A 19,092-nucleotide genomic window follows, 5' to 3' on the forward strand; every position below is an offset into this window, starting at 1 on the left:
AGGGTTCTGTGCGCCTCCCACCTTTACAATGACTAGATTACTTGTAACTCTTCCCTGGGACACATAAACACTTTTTTTTTCCTGAGATAGGGTTTCTCTTTGTAATCCTGGCTGTCCTAGAACTCACAGAAATCTGCCTTCCTCTGCCTCCAGAGTGCCTGGAGCCGTTTCAGTTAGACTTGGTGGCTGCTATATCTGCCCGCCTCCACTCTGAATCAATCCATTGTGCCCACTGCGATTGTGCAGTGGGTTCTGGGGGTCTGGTATCATACCCTCACGGTTATCAAGCAAGCACTTAGCCCACTGAACCATCTCTCCAGCCCCCTTGTTTACTACTTTTAAGACCTTTGGCAGGAGGAGGGCTTGTGAATCTTCTAATTTTCATGAACTTTTGGGGCTCTGTGGGTTTCAATGCTTCTAGTTACTGCCTCTTCCCTTCACGAGGGAAAGTTTCAATCCTGAGGAAAACCGCTACAGAACTGCATAGAACGAGGGAAAGCCGCAGCTCGGAAGAGGAGAAGCAGAGACAAGTATGAACCAGCCACCCAGCTCCATCAAATCCTCACATTTCGACATATTTGGTTTTTCTTCTAAGAAGGAAAATCTTACAGACCTGATTAAACCTACCTCTGTGCTTCTTTCTAATCCCAGACCTTTCTCCCTCTAGCTAAGACAGGCATCTTTCATTGCTTATGCATGGTTAATACTTCTACACCACCTGACTATCACTAAAACCATGCACAGTGGAGCCTCAAATGTTTAATTTTCTACTACACAATACCTAGATACCTCCGTGCTCATTTTCCCCTAGAGGGTATGTGTGCTAGGGTTCACTGTCTTACACTAGTTTCTCTCAGGATACAATTCTATTGTATGAACCTATCATAGTGTATGTACCTGGACTGCTGTTAGTGGGTAACCAACTTCTTTCTTCCTTTCCTTTCTTTTCTGCTTGTTTGATTGATTGATTATTTTGCCAAGTGACACACAACTGAAGGCACCGGCATCTTACACCCCACTTGACATTAGCCAACAGCTCTCCAAAGTCCTAGCAACAACATCTCCATCGGCAAATTCCAGACGCCCCTGTCCTGCACCCTAACTGCCTCCATTCCCTAAGGCAGACAAATTTTAGCTCTTTGCCACATTGGGGACATCTGATGGTGTGGCACAGTCCTTCAGCTTGCATGGCCATGAGTTCTCGCATGGCCAGTGAAGGTGAACAGCTCTTCTTATTTTTGGCTACTTTGGCTATTGGGTTTCCTCTTTTGGGAATGATCTGTTGAGATCGTTTGCCTAGTTTTAAATTTTAAATCAGTCTTATTTAAAGTTTTTCAACATCAACACCTGGGGGGAGGGGGGACAAGCAGAAAACACAGAAGTGCAGCTAGCAGCATTCTTATGGGACATAGTGGTTTAAATATGCTTGGCCCAGGCATTGGCACTATTAGGAGGTGTGGCCTTGTTGGAGGAAGTGTGTCACTGTGGGGGTGGGTTTTCAGACTCTCCTCCTAATTGCCTAAAAACAGTCTGCTTCTGGCTTCCTTTTGGTGAAAATGTAGAGCTCAGCTTCTCCAGCACCATGCCTGCCTGGATGCTGTCATGCTTCTGCCTTGATGATAGATTGGACCTCTGAACCTGTAAGCCAGCCCCAGTTAAATGTTATCCTTTATAAGAGTTGCCTTGGTCATGGTGTCTCTTCACAGGAATGGAAACCCCAACTAAGACAGAAGTTGGTGCCAGGGACTAGGGTATTGCTGTGATAGGCCTGACCATGTTTTTGTTTGGAAGAATGTGCATTTTTGGCTCTTCGGAAAGCAATGAAATGCTTTAAGTGAGGCTTAATGGGATATCCTGGTAGGAATACGGAAGATTTAGTTGCTGAGGGTGATTGGAACTGTGGAAGCCTGGTTATAGAGGTTCCAGAGGTGATGAATTTTAGTATGTGGCTGAGAGACTATTCTTGGGATGTTTTGGTGAAGATTGTGGCTGCTTTTTGCCCTTGTCTGAAGAGTCTGTCTGAGGCTAAGGTGAAGAGAACCAAATTAATTGTATTGACAAAGAAAGACTCAAAACAACCAAGTTTAGACTCTGTTCTGTGGTTTTGTCTCCTGAAGTGCATTTTGATGAGTTCAAGGTCAATCTACTGACAAATCCCAGGACGGCCAACCTTAAGCAGTGAAGGAGTTGGAAAACAGAAAGCTGGTGATAACATAATAGAATAAGGGGCCGTGTTCCAGCTCCAGGAAGCAGCAGAGCTCAGCAGCTTTAGCCATGGGTCTCTGGCTTTACAATCAAGAGTAGGAGACTACTGGGACTATCGATACTGGTTAGCTAGAGCTAAGAAATTAGCAGTGACTAGGAAGAGATTAGCATTACTGAGGTGACATCTTTTTGGGGTAGTGGGTTTTTTTTGAGAACACAAAGAAGCTGCATTCCAGAGATAGCCAAGGCTGTAGCTCATGTTTCAGCTGGACTTGGTAATGTGTAAGAGTCACCCAGGAGGTACTGGTTTTGAAGGTATGAAGGGGTCATGAAGAGCAGCTGAGGCTGGGCACTGTGAGAGGCCATGGAAGGCCATTGGTGAAGGTGCAGCCTCAGTTGCAATTGATGGCCCAGTACTGAAGGGGTCATGCAAAGGAGTTGAGGCTTGGCACCATGAAGAGAGCCTATGAGAGGCTATTGGCGAAGCCTAGTTGCAGTGGAAGAGTGCAGTGGAGTATTGGAGATGCCAGTACCCAGTACCATGGGGTGATCACCAAGAACAGCAGCCATAGTGGAGTGGAGTCAACCAGAGCCTAGAGTGCTACAGAGGGCAGGGCTGGAGAAGTGATGCCAGCCCTTTGGAGGAGCCAAGAAGATCATGTGTGGTCCCAGATATTGGAACAAGAAGCTGTGAAGTTGAAAGTTGAAGTTGTCTTGGGATACCTCAAGATGTGCGAGATGCTAGAGCTGTTGGGATACCTGCTGAGAAAAGCTGCTAACAGGGAGTGGGACCAGCCCAGGAGAAAGAAGTTTGTTGTAGTAACAAGGCTGAAAGGAGTTGGAGATCTGAAGAGCATTTGACATCAGACATGGAGACGCAGAGTTTGGAGTTTCCCCAGCTGGTATTTTTGGTCTTGCTTTGGTTTTCAGTATTTTCTCACTATGACATTTTGGAATGGTAATGTATATCCTGTGATGTTAGAGGTATGTGATCTGCTTTTTGATTTTGATTTTATAGGGGATTACAGTAAGTGATTAGATGAACATCAGAAGAGACTTTGAACTTTGGACTTTTAACATTATTGAGACTGTTATAGACTTTGGGTACTTTTGAAGTTGGACTAAAGGTTTTTAGCATTATGCTATGCCTAGGTATGGTCCCCATAGACTCATGTGTTTGAACAAGCCTATAGGGGCCAAGGCATGGAATATGGTGGTTTGAATATGCTTGGCCTAGGGAGTGGCACTATTAGCAGGTGTGGCCTGTTGGAGAAAGTGTTATGACTGTGGCAGTGGGCTTTCAGACCCTCCTAATTGCCTGAAAACAGTCTGCTCCTGGCTTCCTTTCAATGAAGATGTAGAACTCGTGGCTTCTCCAGCACCATGCCTGCCTGGATGCTGCCAGGCTCTTGCTTTGATGATACTGGACTGAACCTCTGAACCTGTAAGCCAGTCCCAATTAACTGTTGTCCTTATAAGAGTTGCCTTGGTCACGGTGTGTGTTCACAGCACTTTCTGTAACTAAGACATGCGGGGAACATGGATTACTCATGAATCTGCATGTCGTCCTTGCACAGGGGCCATACTAAGTTCCTCTTTATCATTCAAATTTTAGTACATATGTTGCCTAAGCAAACACTGATTTCTTTTTTTTTTTAGTTTTAGTTTTTTTTTAGTTTTTTCTTTTTTTTTGAGACAGGGTTTCTCTGTATAGCCCTGGCTGTCCTGGAACTCACTCTGTAGACCAGGCTGGCCTCCAATTCAGAAATCCACCTGCCTCTGCCTCCCAAGAGCTGAGATTAAAGGCCTACACTATCACACTTGGCTAGCACTTATTATTTTTTTACCTGAATTTTTTTTTTTTGCCAGTCCATTCAATTCCCTCCTCCTCCTGAAATACATGCCTCTCTGTTTCTGCATCCTGTCCAAGTGAGAGTTTCTCCATGGAACTTAGGTTGTAAATCACTGTGAATGACATACAGCTTTTCTTGTGGCATTACAGTCCTCTGTCTAGTATGTCAACACCTTCTCATTTCATACATTGCTCTGGAGTTTTCCAAAGCACCTGCTCCTTCTTGAGCCTATGGTAACCTTTATCTGAGTGACAGCCCTGTGAGACAGAGTAATGTTACCCCTGCTTTGGAACAGATAGGATGTTTATATTAATAAAACTTGGGGGCCAGCTTACCCACAATCCCTCTATTCAGAGGCAGAACTGGCCTCAGAGCAACAATTCCCTAATTCCATGGCAGAGATCTTTTTTACATAAATGCGTTATCCCTGTACTGGCTACCTCACCAGACTGCAGGCCCCATTTCTCTTACTTGACTGTGTGTCCTAAGCCAATTGTAGCCCCACACAAGAGAACAGTGGATGAAGACAGACTGGACCAAGCACACTACTTACTTACCTTCTGCCCACACTCAGGGGTCACAGGGGCTTCCTATGCAGTGCCTCTAACCTTCCCAACAGCTGGACAGCTAAAGTGACTCACTCAGTCTCACATCCAGGAATAGGTGGCGCCAGCCTCTGAGCTACAGAGACAGGCTTGCTCTTTTGTCTCTGCCCCTGGAATCCTAAAGGTGCCTCTGGCCAACCTAGAGGCTCATGACAGAGCTTCCTGGACAGAGAGGTGTTATCTCTGCAGAAGGCGATGTGCAGCTATGCCTTCCTAGGCTGGAAGAGCCTGTCTGGTGGGGCTGCTACTAACTTCCTTTCCAGGCTCAGCAAAGGGAGACAGATGCTCACGTTAACCAGATTCTGCTGTGGGTCAAATACCCAGGAGTACCAGAGAAGCAGGAAGACCCAGGGGTGAAGGGGAATGTGGAAGAGGACTCCTGTGTCTCAAGCTGGGGGATAAAGGTGGAAGGCAGGCAGGAGCTGCAGACCAGGCTGCCCACACCCCAGGGTGCAGAGTGCCAATGTGGCCACTGTAAAATGAACCGGGAAGGCTCTGGGAAGAAAGAGCAGTGCACAGCCACACCAAGAACGCACTCATCCCAGCAGGGTGTGTCTGCAGGGGGCCACGCTAGCAGGTGCAGTGGGCAGTCCAGATTGAAAGCAGGGACGCAGGTAAGGGGTGTTGACCAACGCTATCTCCAGCCCTGGTGCCAAGAGTGCGTCTGGTTGAGGACACTCTGTCTTTTCTCCCGGAGGGAGATCTTATCTGATTGGAGTCCTATCCACAAGATCTGCCTTAAGTTTGCCCTTTATGTATTTGTTGTGTTTGTGCACATGGTCTATGTGACTATCTTACACTGTTACCTCTACAGTACTTGACTGGCATACTCGAGTGGGTCTTGTGGTCACTGTGTCGGGGCTCTATGCTGATGACTTGTGTGTGCCTTGCACGTGGTTTCTCGGGAGTCTATGCTGAGGGCAGAGTCATTTTGAGTGTCGTAACTTATGGCACACATATGTGTGTGTGTCCTGTGTCTGAGTCTCTTAGGCTTGTCCTGGTCTCCAGGGAGTGGTGGGGAATGTCGGTGCTGTAAGATCAAGGTGCTGGGAGACCTACCCGGGTCGTGAAAGGTCTGCGTGTAGTAGCTGTGTGCGTGTGGTGTGCGTACGCCTGCCCAGCCGTGGGTCTGTGCAGTTGTGTTTCCGCGTGTGCCCGCTCGGCTCGCTGCGCGGGGGCGGCCCCGGGAGACGCTGCGGGGCCCCGCCGGCCGCGGGCTCCAATGGCGAAGCCGGTGCGGCCCCTGCTAATTACATAAGCGGGGACGTCAATAATTCGCGGGAAAACGCGAAAAAGATGGCGCCCCGCGCCCGGGGGGCCCCTTCCTGAGAGCACCGGCCCCTCCCTCCCTGCGTCCCCTCCTCCCCGCGGCGCCCCCGCCCCTCCCCGCCCCCGCCGAGACCCCTACCCCGGCCCCAGGGGCGGACACTCGACCCGGCAGCCCTGGGCCGAGCGCACCGCCGCCGCCGATGTGCCTGGTGGCCAGACTCCAAGTAGGACCGGCTGACGCGCTGCCTTGCGGTAAGTCCCGCGCTGCGGGCGCCCCGGGAGTGTCCGCGATTCATGCTTCAATCCCTGCACACACCCCTCTCCTAGAAACCTAGGTTGAGCCCTACGATCCCCGGGCGGGGGCTAGAGTAACTGCGGAGCTGCGCGCTTGTGGGATGGGGACGGAGATGGAGCCCGAGCGGTACCCTCAGGACAGCAGGAGTCCCAGCCACATACCCAGCGCTGGGGAGGGTGTGGGTGACAGGTCTCCGTTTGTGGCCGCGTGTCTTTTCTTTTCCATTTGAAGCTATGGAGGGGAGGATAGGCAGGGCATTTGGGATTTTGCTCACGTCCAAAGTCAGGCTACGATCGGCTAAGAGCGGGGAAAGTTTGCAATTAGAGCAACTGAGGAAAGGAGCGCCTGAAGCCGAAGGGGACACATTTTGCAAGCTATTCTCCCCCCTGAACACCCTTTTAAAAAGCCAACGGCCGCCCTGGAGAGGCCTCGGCGCATGAATCATCCGCGCTTCCTGCCCCCGCCCGGCCCCGCGCGCCCAGTGCCGCGGATTTGAACTGGACGCCGACGGGAACCCGCAAACAAGCATTTCTGTGCCGATGGGTTTGAATCAACCAATCACAGCCCGCGGGGGCCCTCTCCAGGAGGATGGAGGCGGGATGGGGGGGCCACTACCCGGGGGCCCAGCACAGCCTCGGGGGCGCAGCGACCCGGCCTGCCCCCAAAAGCTCAGTGGGGGAGGAAATGTCAGTTTGTGAACCTGCCGAGGCCGGCCGCACTCCAGGCCCAAGCAAGCAGGGACCTCCCAGCTCCCAAAGAGCCAAGTGCCAGGGAAGAGGGCAAAAGTTCTGACTACAGCCCTTACCTGGTGCCTCTGCCCTGGAGTAAAAGACAGGAAGGAGAAGGCAGAAGGAGGTTGACTCCCATCATCCGGCGACTTGGGACCCTGACTATGCCCCACTGCCCCAGGCCCCTCACATGTCCACGTGTATTTAGTTTCACCTATAGGACTGGCACACTGCCATAGACTATCCTACAGTGTCTGAGGAGGCACTCACAGGAAAACACACCCAGAGCTGTCTTCTTGTGGACTGGCAGAGCACCAGGTGCCCAACACCTAGGCAGAGGGAGGCACCCTGAGCAGGAGCGCCCCCTCCATCCCCACACACTGCACCTTAAGGAAGCTGTGTTTGACCTTAGGATAGTGTATGTGGAGGGACATGACGCCAAGTGAGGCCACGAAGGGGAGAAAGCAATAAAGTTGATCACCAGTGAAAGTTTGGAAAGCCAAAAACCTTCTGGAAGATTCAGGTAGGGAAGCTGAGTGCCCTGAGGCTCCCCCTTCCAGCAAGCAACAGGCTCCGGAAATAGGCTTGGAAAAGGTGAATGAAATAATTGATGAGGAAAAATGAGACAGAGTTGGAAGCAGGACATAGTGGAGAATAGGACAGGATGCTCCAACCACTCTAGGGGGGAGATTCGGAGATTCTCAGGCCGCTGTACCAGAAGCTGCTATGGCAGTACACTGGGTGGAGAAGTGACCACCACGGAGACACCACAAATCAGGAACAAAGAAGCAAAAGGCAGCAGCACTTTAACGGGATGGAAAGAGCTAGATGTGTTAGTCTGGTGTGGTAATGACTTAGCTGCTTTGAGCTGATGTGTATGTGGTAGGTTTAAATGCCCTGCACTGGTTCTCATGAAACCATTAGTTAATCCAGAACAGAAATGGAAATTGCAAAAGAGAGGCACGTGGCTATGTCACTCGGTTCCCACTCCACCTCAAGAGTTTTCATTGCTAGGTGGGCTTTTCTCTGAAGACATCTTAGGGGAAACATAACATCTTAAGTGCTTGCTTCCTTGGAACTGAGCCTACATATAGGACAAAGCCCCAGCCTCCTGGACATGTAGTGGGATTCAGATCTGTGAGTCCTTTGCACCAGGTATGGTGGGAAGATACACTCTCTTAGAAGCAGCGTGGTATGGTATAGAGCCACCTTGACTCCTCATGAGCCATGGCTCTGCCTCTGGATCATCAACCATTTCTTGCGTCTCCTGTTTCCCTATCCGTAGAATGAGATAATAATGTCTCCCTCCCAGGGTTGTCCTGTCAGTAAACGTGTTTGACGGCCTTACAGGATTTCAGGAGCAGGAAGCAAAATAAACATTGTTCTTTCTCCTCTGGTGTCAGCAGAAGCTGATGGAGACTCAAGCTCTGGAACCAGGGACTCAGGAAGCCTTTGGTGCCACCAGCCCTAACAAGAGGGCCCTGTCTAAGACCAAAAAGAACTTCAAAGACTTGATGTCTAAGGTGACGGAGGGACAGTTTGTGCTATGCCGGTGGACAGACGGACTATACTACCTCGGCAAGATCAAGCGGGTGAGTCTGCTCTGGTCCTTGGGCCCAGGCTCGTGTGTCTTTCCCTTTTTATCCTTCATGTCTAGAAGCTGAAAGTGGAAAGGACCAGAGCCTGGCTTTGCAAGCTCTGTCCTCAGGGGCAGTGTGGCCCAGCAGGTTCTTCAGAGAACTTAAGCAAGCACCAGACTAGGCAGGACACAAATGACTGTCTGGCCTGCTCTTCTACCCTTAAAAGCATCCCTGTTAAGTCGACCCCCTGTTCCTGATGGCCACACTCCGAGGTAGGGAGCACACCTCTCCTTCTGGCCTGTCTTCTGAAGCACAAGGCCAGGAGATGGAGGAAGACTGAGACCCAGCTCCTCCCTGCTGCTCCTCCACGCTTCTCCTCTCTTTCCTCAGGTCAGCAGTCCTAAGCAAAGCTGCCTTGTAACTTTTGAAGATAATTCCAAATACTGGGTCCTATGGAAGGACATCCAGCATGGTGAGTGTCCATCTGTCTACTGCCCCTCCCCCTACTCTGCCTTCAGTTTTTCCTTCTCTGTCACCTTTTTTTCCTGGCATCTGTGCTGGTCTATGAACCCCAAGTCTTGAGTACTCATCTTGGGCCCATCAGAAATGATAAGTAAATTTCTACTCAGGGATCTCCTTTCTGAATGCTCATACTTTAAGCTGGAAGCAGGGCGAATGGAAGAGGAACTTGTCTTATCTTAGCACCAACAGTGCTTAGACTGGGTCTCAGGCCTGCAGTTTGTGTCCTTCCTGAATGGCATCTGCTGTTCTGTGTCTCCTAGAGCTAGGGAGAAGGAAGAGGCCAGAGGAGAGGGGTTGTCAGTTATAGACTTGAACTGTGTTCCCTATTTGCATGTGGAGAAAATGGGTGGGGGAGATGAGGGTGACATGTAGCCAGGAAAGCATGACAATGGCCATGAGGAGCTGGAGCTGAATCATCAGTCAGGATGAAGAGGAAGCTGGACTGAGTGCCACACCTGCCTTCAGACAGCTGACACCCCATTAGAGATGTACCCAGTTGGGGTCAGATCTCCATAGGACAGATTTGGGTGATCACTAGTCACAATGCTCATGTGTTTTTATCATGGAACTAGGAGCATGGCATAGCACCTATGATCACAGCCTTGAGAGAAGAAACCTATTACATATTATGTATCCTTAACAGAACAGATGTGGCCCACCGAGGCAGGTTCTAGAGTCAGACAGACTCTGGACCTCATTCCCAATCTACTGCTAAGCTACACAGCCTTGAGCAGTGATGCCACTTTTCTGACGTCACTGTTGGGAAGCTCAGATATGGTGATGCATGTGTGTAAAATGCTCGTCCCAGTGCTGCTGCATTGTAGGAAGGAAGTGTCTAAGAATCTGTTACTGAAAAAGATTATTCCAAGAAGCCAGCCAAGTAGACTGCAGGACTAAGCCAGTGTTTTATATCTTTCAAACAAACAAATTTCTTTTCCTCCAAAAAATCTGTGGCCAGGGAATACTGCTTTCCCGCCCCCCACCCCAGTCCCTTGCAACCTAAATCTGTTTTCTGTAGATACAAAGCTATGAGCATCCCCTGCTGGCTACACCTCTATGAAAAGCACAAAACTCCAGCAGCAGTGGTCATAGGTGCTGTGTCATGTTTCAGCTTCTTTAGGAAGCATCCCACTGTGCATCAGGAACCAGGTGGGGCACAGCAAGTGTGTAGCTAGGAACAGGTTGTCCCATATCCAGCTGATTGCTCCTGACAAGCAGGCGACCCTTTGGCGTCCCCTAGGATGAATGCTCAAGGCTGGGTGTAGTGCAGTTAAGATGTATCTATCACTTTATTAAGGGAACTAAGACTCAACCACCTTCCTTGGGTGTTGAACCCCGCCCCATCAATGTGACTTGCACACATGTACACCCACACACACACTGACCTTCATGCATGTATATACACTGAAAAGTTGTATTTGTGGGGGGGGTATGCTTTACCTAGAATGTACAGTCTTTGGTTTGTAGCCCCCAAAGGAGAAATATATTTAACATAGCCATGCAAGCACTTCAGATATAAAAATATTATATATTTAAAAGAAGACAAAAAAGAAAAAACTTTGAGGAGGAACCAGTAAATGAAAAGCCGTTCTGTAACTGTATTAAGGGTGAGGGTTTACTTCAGTAGGAGAGAGAGAGAGTATCCAGCAAGCACAGGGCCTGAGTCTGAACCCTAGCTCTAAAATAAACTAAGATAAACAAATTAACTGGTCATTAAATCTGGACCTTGGATCTTGATTCAAAACACAAATTTGTAGTGACATTTCAATTTGTTAGACACTTGGAAGGAAAAGTAACTTTAGATGCAATAAAGGCTATGCAGTGCCTTAAGAGAACTCTGATTAGAAACGCAGTGATTACAGAAAAATGAATGGGGGTCTGGGACTTGAAATAACAGGGAGGAGATGTGGGCGAGGCTGTCGTTTAAATAGGACTTTCTATGAGTTCACAGCTGATGGGAACACGGAGTCTCCTTATGAACCCACATTTTATCACATAGTAAGCATTTTAAATGTCACTTGACACAAAAATGTTTAAACATAAAACGAGTTGGGATAGGTAGGAGAGGGAACCGGATGTGACAGAAGAGCACAGATCAGCAGAGCAATGGCTGTGTGTTTAAATCCCACTCTCACGCTTACCAGCTAAGCAAGGGTCTTACCTTCTTGAGCCTCAGTCTCCCCATCTTCTTCGGAGCAGGTGTTAACAGACACCTCTGAAAGCCTGGGAAGATTCAGGGAGGCAGCTTGTGGGATGGGATGTGACCCACAGGGCACAGAAGTTCAGTTCCTGCTCTGTGGTTTTTACCATGATTGCTTTAACAACTAAAGTCCCTGACAGTTTTATACATGTACATACTGTTTACACTCTCCTCAACCCTCCCTGATCCTCCCTTCCCACCGCCATCACCTCTTCCCTCTTCCCTATCTGCCCCTTTCCCAGATACATGATTTTTGGTTGGTCACACAATAAGGGTCATCTGTGTGGCTATTGGATTGGAACTACCTACTGGAATCCAATGGAATTGTCAGTGGGTACACAGCTGAAGGCAATAACTCTCTGTCTTCCTCAGAATGTATCAATATGAAATTGTTCAGCAGTGAAGGACAGGCCCCCTGTGCCCCTGCCATCAATATCTGCTGTGGATGGATCCATTCTTGTGCAGACCCTTTGTCATCTACAGTTGTTAAGAGTTCATTACAGGGGCCATGCTCGAAGAATGGCATTTCACAGTCCTTATTTCTGTCTTTCAGCTCGTATGTTCTTTCTGGCCCCTCTTCAACAATGTCCCATGAGGGTATGGTGTGGATGTCTTGTTTTAACTGTCCCTTATTCTCAGCATTTTATACAGCTGTTTCTGCACTCTCTGTAGTTCACAGGAAACAGACGCATCTCTGGTTAAGGCTGAATGGGTATGATGTATATTTAGACTCTGTGTCAACTTAGCTGTGTCAACAGCAGAACTGAGTTTCCCAGTAGGGGGCCTATGAACTCCTCACCAGATCCAAGTATGGATTCCCACCCAGCAGATGATTTTGACTATTTCTTGGTGGTGTGAGCTGGACCAGAGTTGAGGGGACTTCTTTTTCAGCTGGTGTTCCAGGAGAGGAGCCTAAGTGTGACATCTGCATGGGGAAGACTTCAGGGCCAATGAATGAGATCCTCATCTGTGGGAAGTGTGGCCTGGGTGAGTGGGTGAACATCGCACTGCAAAGGTCCTGCCCTGTGGGCCCCTCCCACTTTGTGGGCCCCTCCCACATCGCACTTGCTGAGGTCCAAGCTAGCTTCCTATTTCTCCTTCTATCGCTGGCATGTTTCCTCCTACCTTGGGGAAAGGCAACCAAAAGCAATAGGAAATGTAGTTTGTGGCCCTCCTAGGCAGAGAGACAGGTACTGAAGCTTGTCCTTGGTGCCACTTGCAGTGGCCAGTACCGTCATTTTGTGCCTCACTGGTTATCAGCTTGGCTTCTGGGTGGGTACTACCAGAACCATGAAAGCTGGCAGGCAGAGCGCCCTAGCGCTTGCCATAGCTTGGCTAGCCTCACTGCCTTTGGCCAACAGGCCTTGGGCCACTGCTCCCTTGTGAGTGATTCTCCATCCCCTCCTTCCCTCCAGGTTACCACCAACAGTGCCACATCCCCATCGCAGTAGATGCCAACTGGCCCCTCCTCACTCATTGGTTCTGCCGACGCTGCATTTTCGCACTGGCTGTGAGGGTGAGCACCCCCCCCCCGACCCCCATTCCCCAGCCCTTGCTTTCCTGCCTTCCAACTGGGCAGACCAGAGCCCCACGAGACTCGGGCCTGAGACTTCATCACCGATGCCGTAGTCTAGGCAGAAGGACTCCACTTGGACTGAGGAGACACAGGGTCTCTGTCTTAGACCAGATTTCAGAACCTCTCTAAACCTCAAGCTTCCCCAACCATAAAATGGATACAGTTTTGTGTCCATATGCGGTCCCCAGTAAAGGGCCATTTGCTATTAAAAGACAACCTTATATATCTGTCCCTTCTTTTTTAAAATCTTGTTAAGATATATATACTTTCACGGTCTTCTCTCTCTCTCTCTCTCTCTCTCTCTCTCTCTCTCTCTCTGTGTGTGTGTGTGTGTGTGTGTGTGTGTGTGTCTGTGTTGTCCTTATTACAAGTGACTCTATTAATGAATATCTTTAAGGGAAACAGGATGGATTTAGGATCGGTTAGAAAAACTCATTTTTCTGATGCTCATAAAATGTCTGGGTCTCCCCAAACCCTGGCAGCATTTCTCCTGATAACTGTGCTGACAGGTGTGGTTGGTGACCTGGGCCTCATCTTCCCCTAGAAAGGCGGCGCGCTGAAGAAAGGCGCCATCGCCAAGACGCTGCAGGCAGTGAAAATGGTGCTGTCCTACCAGCCGGAGGAGCTCGACTGGGATTCGCCCCATCGCACCAACCAGCAGCAATGCTACTGCTACTGCGGCGGGCCTGGAGAGTAAGGCGACAGAGCGGGACACGTGCAGGCTGCAGGGTGGGACTGACAGGCTCCGGGAGAGCTATCTCAGGGGGCGGGGCCTGAGTGATAACCTGAATTGGGGGGGGAGGGCTTGAGTAGCAGGCTCTGGAAGCGGGACTTGGAGGAGTGACAGCTTGAGGGCGGGGCTTGAGCGTCAGACTCCGGAGGGGTTGACTCGGAGTGACAGCTGGGCTTCTGGGTATGAGTGTCTGGAGGCGGGACCTGGAGGGGCGAAACTGGAGCTATGAGGCGGGGCCTTAATGTCAAGCGGTAGAGGCGGGACCTAGAGAGACGTGACAGCTCAGGGGCGGGGTCTGAGTTTCAGGCTGTGAAGGTGGGATCTAGAGGGGTGGACCCAGAATGACAGCCGTGGGGCGGGGCCTTAGTGTCAGGCCTCGGAGGCGTGCCTTGGATGGACAAACCCGGAGTGCCAGCTGGGGGCTAGGTCTAGGATAGACCGGCCTGAAGTGACAGTCGCGAGGGCGGGGCCTAGGCGTCAGGCCACGGAGGCGGGATCTAGAGGGGCGGATTCGGGATGTCATTTTAGGGAGGGCAGATTTTAATGTTGAGGCTGTGTTACTTTGCAGGAAGATGGGGCTTCAGGAGGGAGACCCAGAGTGGTCTGTGGGAACCAAGCTTTGAGGGGCGGGCCCAGCGGGTAGGATAGCTGCCATAAGGCAGGTCTGGACCAAGGGGAACCAGGAGGTCCTAAGGGAAGGGCCCTGAAAGTAAGCTCAGAGTGAGAACCTGTGCAGATGGCAATGGAAAGTAGAAGGTGGAGTGCTTTTCTTGAAGCCACCTGAGAAAGGAGGAAGCAATGAAGCAGCTAAGAGCCTAGGCCTGACGAATGTCCATAGCATGGCACAGAACTTTGCCGGCTGGGCCTCCCCTGATTCACAGTTCACTTACAAGTTTTCCTTTGTGTGGTTGTGATCATCAGTAACTATATAAAAGCTCAGATGGGCTGGGAATTGGTAGTCAGCTGCTGACGGTGGAGGAGATTCTTGTCTTGCTGTGGGGCCAGAATCTGGTCTTGCTTGCCAACCTGGGCCTCCAAGGACAACTAACCCTGCTCCTTTGGGTTGTCTGCAGACAAGCAGGATCTACCCTCAGTAGATGGCAGACTGCTCCTTCCCCGTCCTGAATTTTAGAGTGTCTGGAAGGATATGCTTATGGGCCAGCTACCCTCTGACTATGCTATTTAAACTACTTCATCTCTCAAATAGTCTGTTACCCTAATTACTCATGAGCATTCTGGTGTACTTGGAGGCATTATGAATGACAATGGAGAACAGTATACAGAAATCTATGTGACATTCATTAGTAAGTCGGTGCTTCTCAGTGTTTAATGGGCAGTTGTTAAAACACTCCACACACACACACACACACACACACACACACACACTTCCAAAAGGCTCCTCTGGAAACCAAGCCAGATCTGAAGCGAACCAGAGAGCCTGCATATTAAACCTGTACTTTGAGACCAGGGCCAATGGTGTGCTTTTCTAACTGTGGCCCAGAGTTCTCATCTCTTTCTTGTAGAGGCAGGTGAGTAAGTTGCTGAGCCTGATTGTGATATGGCTGACCTAGCTCTTCTGTGCCTCCAGGTGGTACCTACGGATGCTGCAATGCTACCGGTGTAAGCAGTGGTTCCATGAAGCTTGCACACAGTGCCTCAGTGAGCCTATGGTGTTTGGAGATCGGTAGGTGATTATCTACCAGATATCATACAAAGGAGGTCTGTAATAGCCTAGACTTGTCAACATGAGAGCGCTCAAAATAAAAGGGACCCTGCCTATGCTGGGCCAGGAGACAACAAAGGAACATGTTGGGCTACATGCCTAGTTACTACTGATTTGTGGGGAACTTCAAGCACATTCCTGCCTTTGCAAGTTCCAGCCTCTACAAATATCTCTGGAAGAAGAGATGATAGTCTCTGTCTTAGCCTTACCAAGAGTTACTGTAAACACCACTAGGGAGATGGATGGCCTCTAATTGGTAGGGCTAAGCTAATGGGAGATATTGTATCTGCCAAATCAAATATTATACTTCTTTGGCTGGTGGCTGGCAAGTAAGTGTGCATGTGCAGGGGAAGGGTCTCAGAAGGGACAGTGGTGACCACTATCACCCAACCTATGAACTGAGCTAAATACTAGGGTGGTGGTCTTTGAAGATGGGTGGAGACATATTCCTTGGCCCCTGTCCCCTCCACTGCTCAGAGGCTGGAACCCCAGAATTGGATGCTATGGGAAGCAGGTGGGAGAAGGAGAGATGGCCTGGGCTGAGGGTCAGAGGATTTCCCATCACAGCCCCTCTCCTCTCACACAGCTTCTACCTGTTCTTCTGCTCCGTGTGTAACCAAGGCCCAGAGTATATCGAGAGGCTGCCCCTGCGATGGTGAGAAGATGGGACCTGTCCCTACCAGCTCTTCCTTCTCCTCTGCCCTGACCCTGCCCCACCTCTGCCCTGACTCCGCCTCCCTCTGCCCTGACCCCGCCCCTCCCTCACTTGGCCCTTGCTGTCTTACTCAGGGTGGACATAGTTCACCTGGCCCTCTATAACCTGGGAGTACAGAGCAAGAAGAGGTACTTTGACTTTGAGGAGATCCTGGCCTTTGTCAACCACCACTGGGAGCTCCTGCAGCTTGGCAAGGTACGTAAGGTCCCAGGTGCCAGAGGTGCCTGCGCTGGATCACTCAGTGCAGAGCAAGGGTAGAGATATCCAAGTTCTCACCCTTGTGCTGCAGCCTTGAGTCAGAGCCTCCAAGCCTGTGCCAGGGAGGGGCTTTCTGGCCTCCGGTTTGGGTAGTGGTCGGTTGGAAGCTCACTAACTCAGCTGCAGGGAGCTGAGGCATTGCACCAAGTGTGGCTGGAGAGAGCAGGATTCTCTGCTAAGGTATTTGGCAGATTTCCTGGCTAGGTTAGAAATTACAGTGGATTTGTCTTCTGCTGGTCTTGTTCTGTATTGTGTTTCTGGGGTCCTCAATGCTCTGTAATTAAAAGACTTTGAAATTGTCAGAGCCAGAGAGTGACCTAACACTCCCATGGGGCTACATAGGCCACCATCCTAACAATACTCTCAGAGTCCTCTTCACTACTGCAGAACGAAATGTCTCTCACTGACTACCCATCCCTTCTTTGATGAGACAGGGTTGTAAAACTCAAACAAAGACACTGAGACGGCTCAGTAGATGAGGGTGCTCTCTGCCAAGTTTGAGGGCCTGAATTCATTCTTCGGGACCCAGAGAGTAGATGGTGAGAATTGAGCCAGGCCCCAAGTTGACCTCTGCCCCCCAAACATGTGCTATGGGATGCAGATGCTAAACACACACACCACACACATACCACACACACGTACGCACATGCCCCCCCACACATGCCACACACACATGCCACATACACACACACACACTAAAGTATATAATTTTTTAAAAATTTAAAAATACTGAATAGATAATCCTTCTGTTTTGCAGCCAGTTGTGTATATGTGTCCATTTATAGTGGTACTTGGTAAATTATAAGACATACAGGAACCTTGAAGAATAGAGTCAGTATCGTTTCTAGATTTAATGCACATGAATGTTTTGTTCACATACATGTCTTTATACCATGTGTGTGCCCAGTGACCACAGATGTCATAAGAAGGTGCTGGACACCCTAAAACTAGAGTTATGGATGGTCATTAGCTTCTGTGTTGGTGCTGGAAATCAAACCAAGGTCCTCTACTGGAACAATTGTTTTTTGTTGTTGCTGGCTTTTTTTTCTTCGAGACAGGGTTTCTCTGTGTAGCTCTGGCTGTCCTGGAACTCACTCTGTAGACCAGGCTGGCCTCGAACTCAGAAATCCGCCTGCCTCTGCCTCCCAAGTGCTGGGATTAAAGGCATGCACCACCACCACTCGGCCGCCACAAAGCTACTTCACCAGCCCCTAGAGTTGGAATTTTTTGAATAACTTTTTCTAGTGTATGAAAAAAAAAAAACATGCATCGGAGCTAGAGAGATGCTCAGCAGGTAAGAGCGCTCACACAGCCCTTGCAAGAACCCAAGCCCCATTCCCATACATACACGGCAGCTTACCAGTACTACTGTCTATAAGGCCAATTCCAGGGATCCAGTGCCCTCTTCAGGTCTCTAGTGGGCGCTGCACACACATGACACACACACACATGCATGCAGGTAAACATTCATAAAAATAAACATTAAAACAACATGTTTCAAATGGAAAATTTTAACTAATGAGGACATAAAGTATACTTTTTAAAGATTCATATTTTCACTACTCAGAAATAACTAGAAATAAGGCATGGCTCTATCCTGTTCCTCTCCTTTTGTACAGTTTACAAGAAAGTACATGCTGCTTTAGGTCATGTCTCCTCTGTTAGTGTTACGCTGTTTCAGGCTGTTAGTGCTCTCATAACCTTTAAGTGGCTGGACCGACGTCCTCGCTAGTTTGCTGGTTGGGCACATAGTTCATCTTCTTTCTGTCTGCCGTCAAGCACATTTGTGTATGTGAGATCTCGTTCACGTTCCACACTTGATCTGTATCATAGACCTCATAGGGTGGCATCACTGGACAGGAGTGTGGATGTTTTTAAAGCAGCACTGAGGAATGAGCCCAGGGCCTTGTGCATGACAGGCAAGCAGTCTCCCACTAGGCTACAGCCTCAGCTATGTAAAGCTCCTGAACCATTGAGGTCAGAAGCTTTCCTCTTTATCACAGATGGGGAAACTGATCTCAGAGAGGTAAAAGGTTGCAAGCCAATGGTTCTCCCTTGGAGGCCACTACAGAAGGCAATGGGGTGTCAGGATCAGACCAGTGCCTTCTTAGATACTCCTGTAGATCTAACTATCCTGCTCTCCTGCTTCCCGTAGCTCACCAGCACCCCTGTGACAGAACGAGGGCCGCATCTCCTCAATGCTCTCAACAGTTACAAAAGCCGGTGAGTGCAAGGAGGGAGGGAGAGCTGTGGGTCCTGACTGGGATTTCAGTCTGAAGGCTCTTCCTACCACAAATCCTCTGCTCAAGCTGTGCTGCTTGCCTGGCTCTCCTTCCTTTTTTCCACCATCCAGGGAGTAAAGACATCTAGAGGCTTTCCTTTGCAAAGCTTTCCCAAGTGCTCAGGGCCTTGTCTCAGTTGTATACTAAGCTCCATTCTATGCCCCGGCCAGCTAGAGAGCTTGGAAAAGCATCGTTCAGGGCTTCAGCCTCCGAGCTACTTCCCTAGCCTGCGCCTTCCCATCCCAAGTTTTAGCACACACTTGTCCCTCAGCCATGTTCGAGGCCTTTTATGACACAAGCCTCCCTGTTTGCATCTTACACTCTCATCCTTTTGCTTTATAGACTCTGGGCGTCAGCCAGCCCTGCTCAGCCCTTGGTTTCTTACCCACTGGATGGTTGGTTGGTTGGTTGGTTGGTTGGTTGGATGGTTGGTTGGTTGGCTAGTTGTTTGGCTAGCTGGCTGGTTGTTTGGCTGGCTGGCTGGCCAGCTGGTTGGTTGGTTGGTTGGTTGGTTGGTTGGTTGGCTGGCCAACTGGTTGGTTGGTTGG

General features: G+C 49.7%; 1 protein-coding gene and 1 non-coding gene across 7 annotated transcripts in view; one reads left to right on the forward strand and one right to left on the reverse strand.

The window, feature by feature from the left end:
- The first annotated feature begins 1,462 nt into the window (after window positions 1–1,462).
- Window positions 1,463–19,092, forward strand: part of Phf19 (PHD finger protein 19) — a 35,181-nt gene continuing 17,551 nt past the window's right edge. For 4 of the 6 annotated variants that reach the window (XR_003713713.1, XR_003713714.1, XM_028785088.1 and 1 more), the window contains exons 1-10: window positions 1,463–1,640; window positions 8,359–8,547; window positions 8,926–9,007; window positions 12,149–12,244; window positions 12,673–12,773; window positions 13,378–13,526; window positions 15,155–15,250; window positions 15,876–15,944; window positions 16,079–16,199; window positions 18,418–18,485. Coding sequence is in view for 4 of the 6 variants with exons in the window: in XM_028785088.1 (XP_028640921.1) it covers window positions 1,617–1,640; window positions 8,359–8,547; window positions 8,926–9,007; window positions 12,149–12,244; window positions 12,673–12,773; window positions 13,378–13,526; window positions 15,155–15,250; window positions 15,876–15,944; window positions 16,079–16,199; window positions 18,418–18,485 (995 nt within the window). In the remaining 2 variants the exon portion in view is untranslated. Of the gene's footprint in view, window positions 1,641–6,105; window positions 6,185–8,358; window positions 8,548–8,925; window positions 9,008–12,148; window positions 12,245–12,672; window positions 12,774–13,377; window positions 13,527–15,154; window positions 15,251–15,875; window positions 15,945–16,078; window positions 16,200–18,417; window positions 18,486–19,092 lie in introns of those variants that run through there. The other 2 variants (XM_028785089.1, XM_028785090.1) reach the window with 2 other exon arrangements.
- Window positions 3,741–3,844, reverse strand: LOC114636985. The gene has a single exon (XR_003713718.1). It is a non-coding gene; the product is annotated as a U6 spliceosomal RNA (small nuclear RNA).

Source organism: Grammomys surdaster, unplaced genomic scaffold (assembly GCF_004785775.1).
Source record: "Grammomys surdaster isolate TR1022 unplaced genomic scaffold, NIH_TR_1.0 125098, whole genome shotgun sequence".
Lineage (NCBI taxonomy): Eukaryota > Metazoa > Chordata > Mammalia > Rodentia > Muridae > Grammomys > Grammomys surdaster.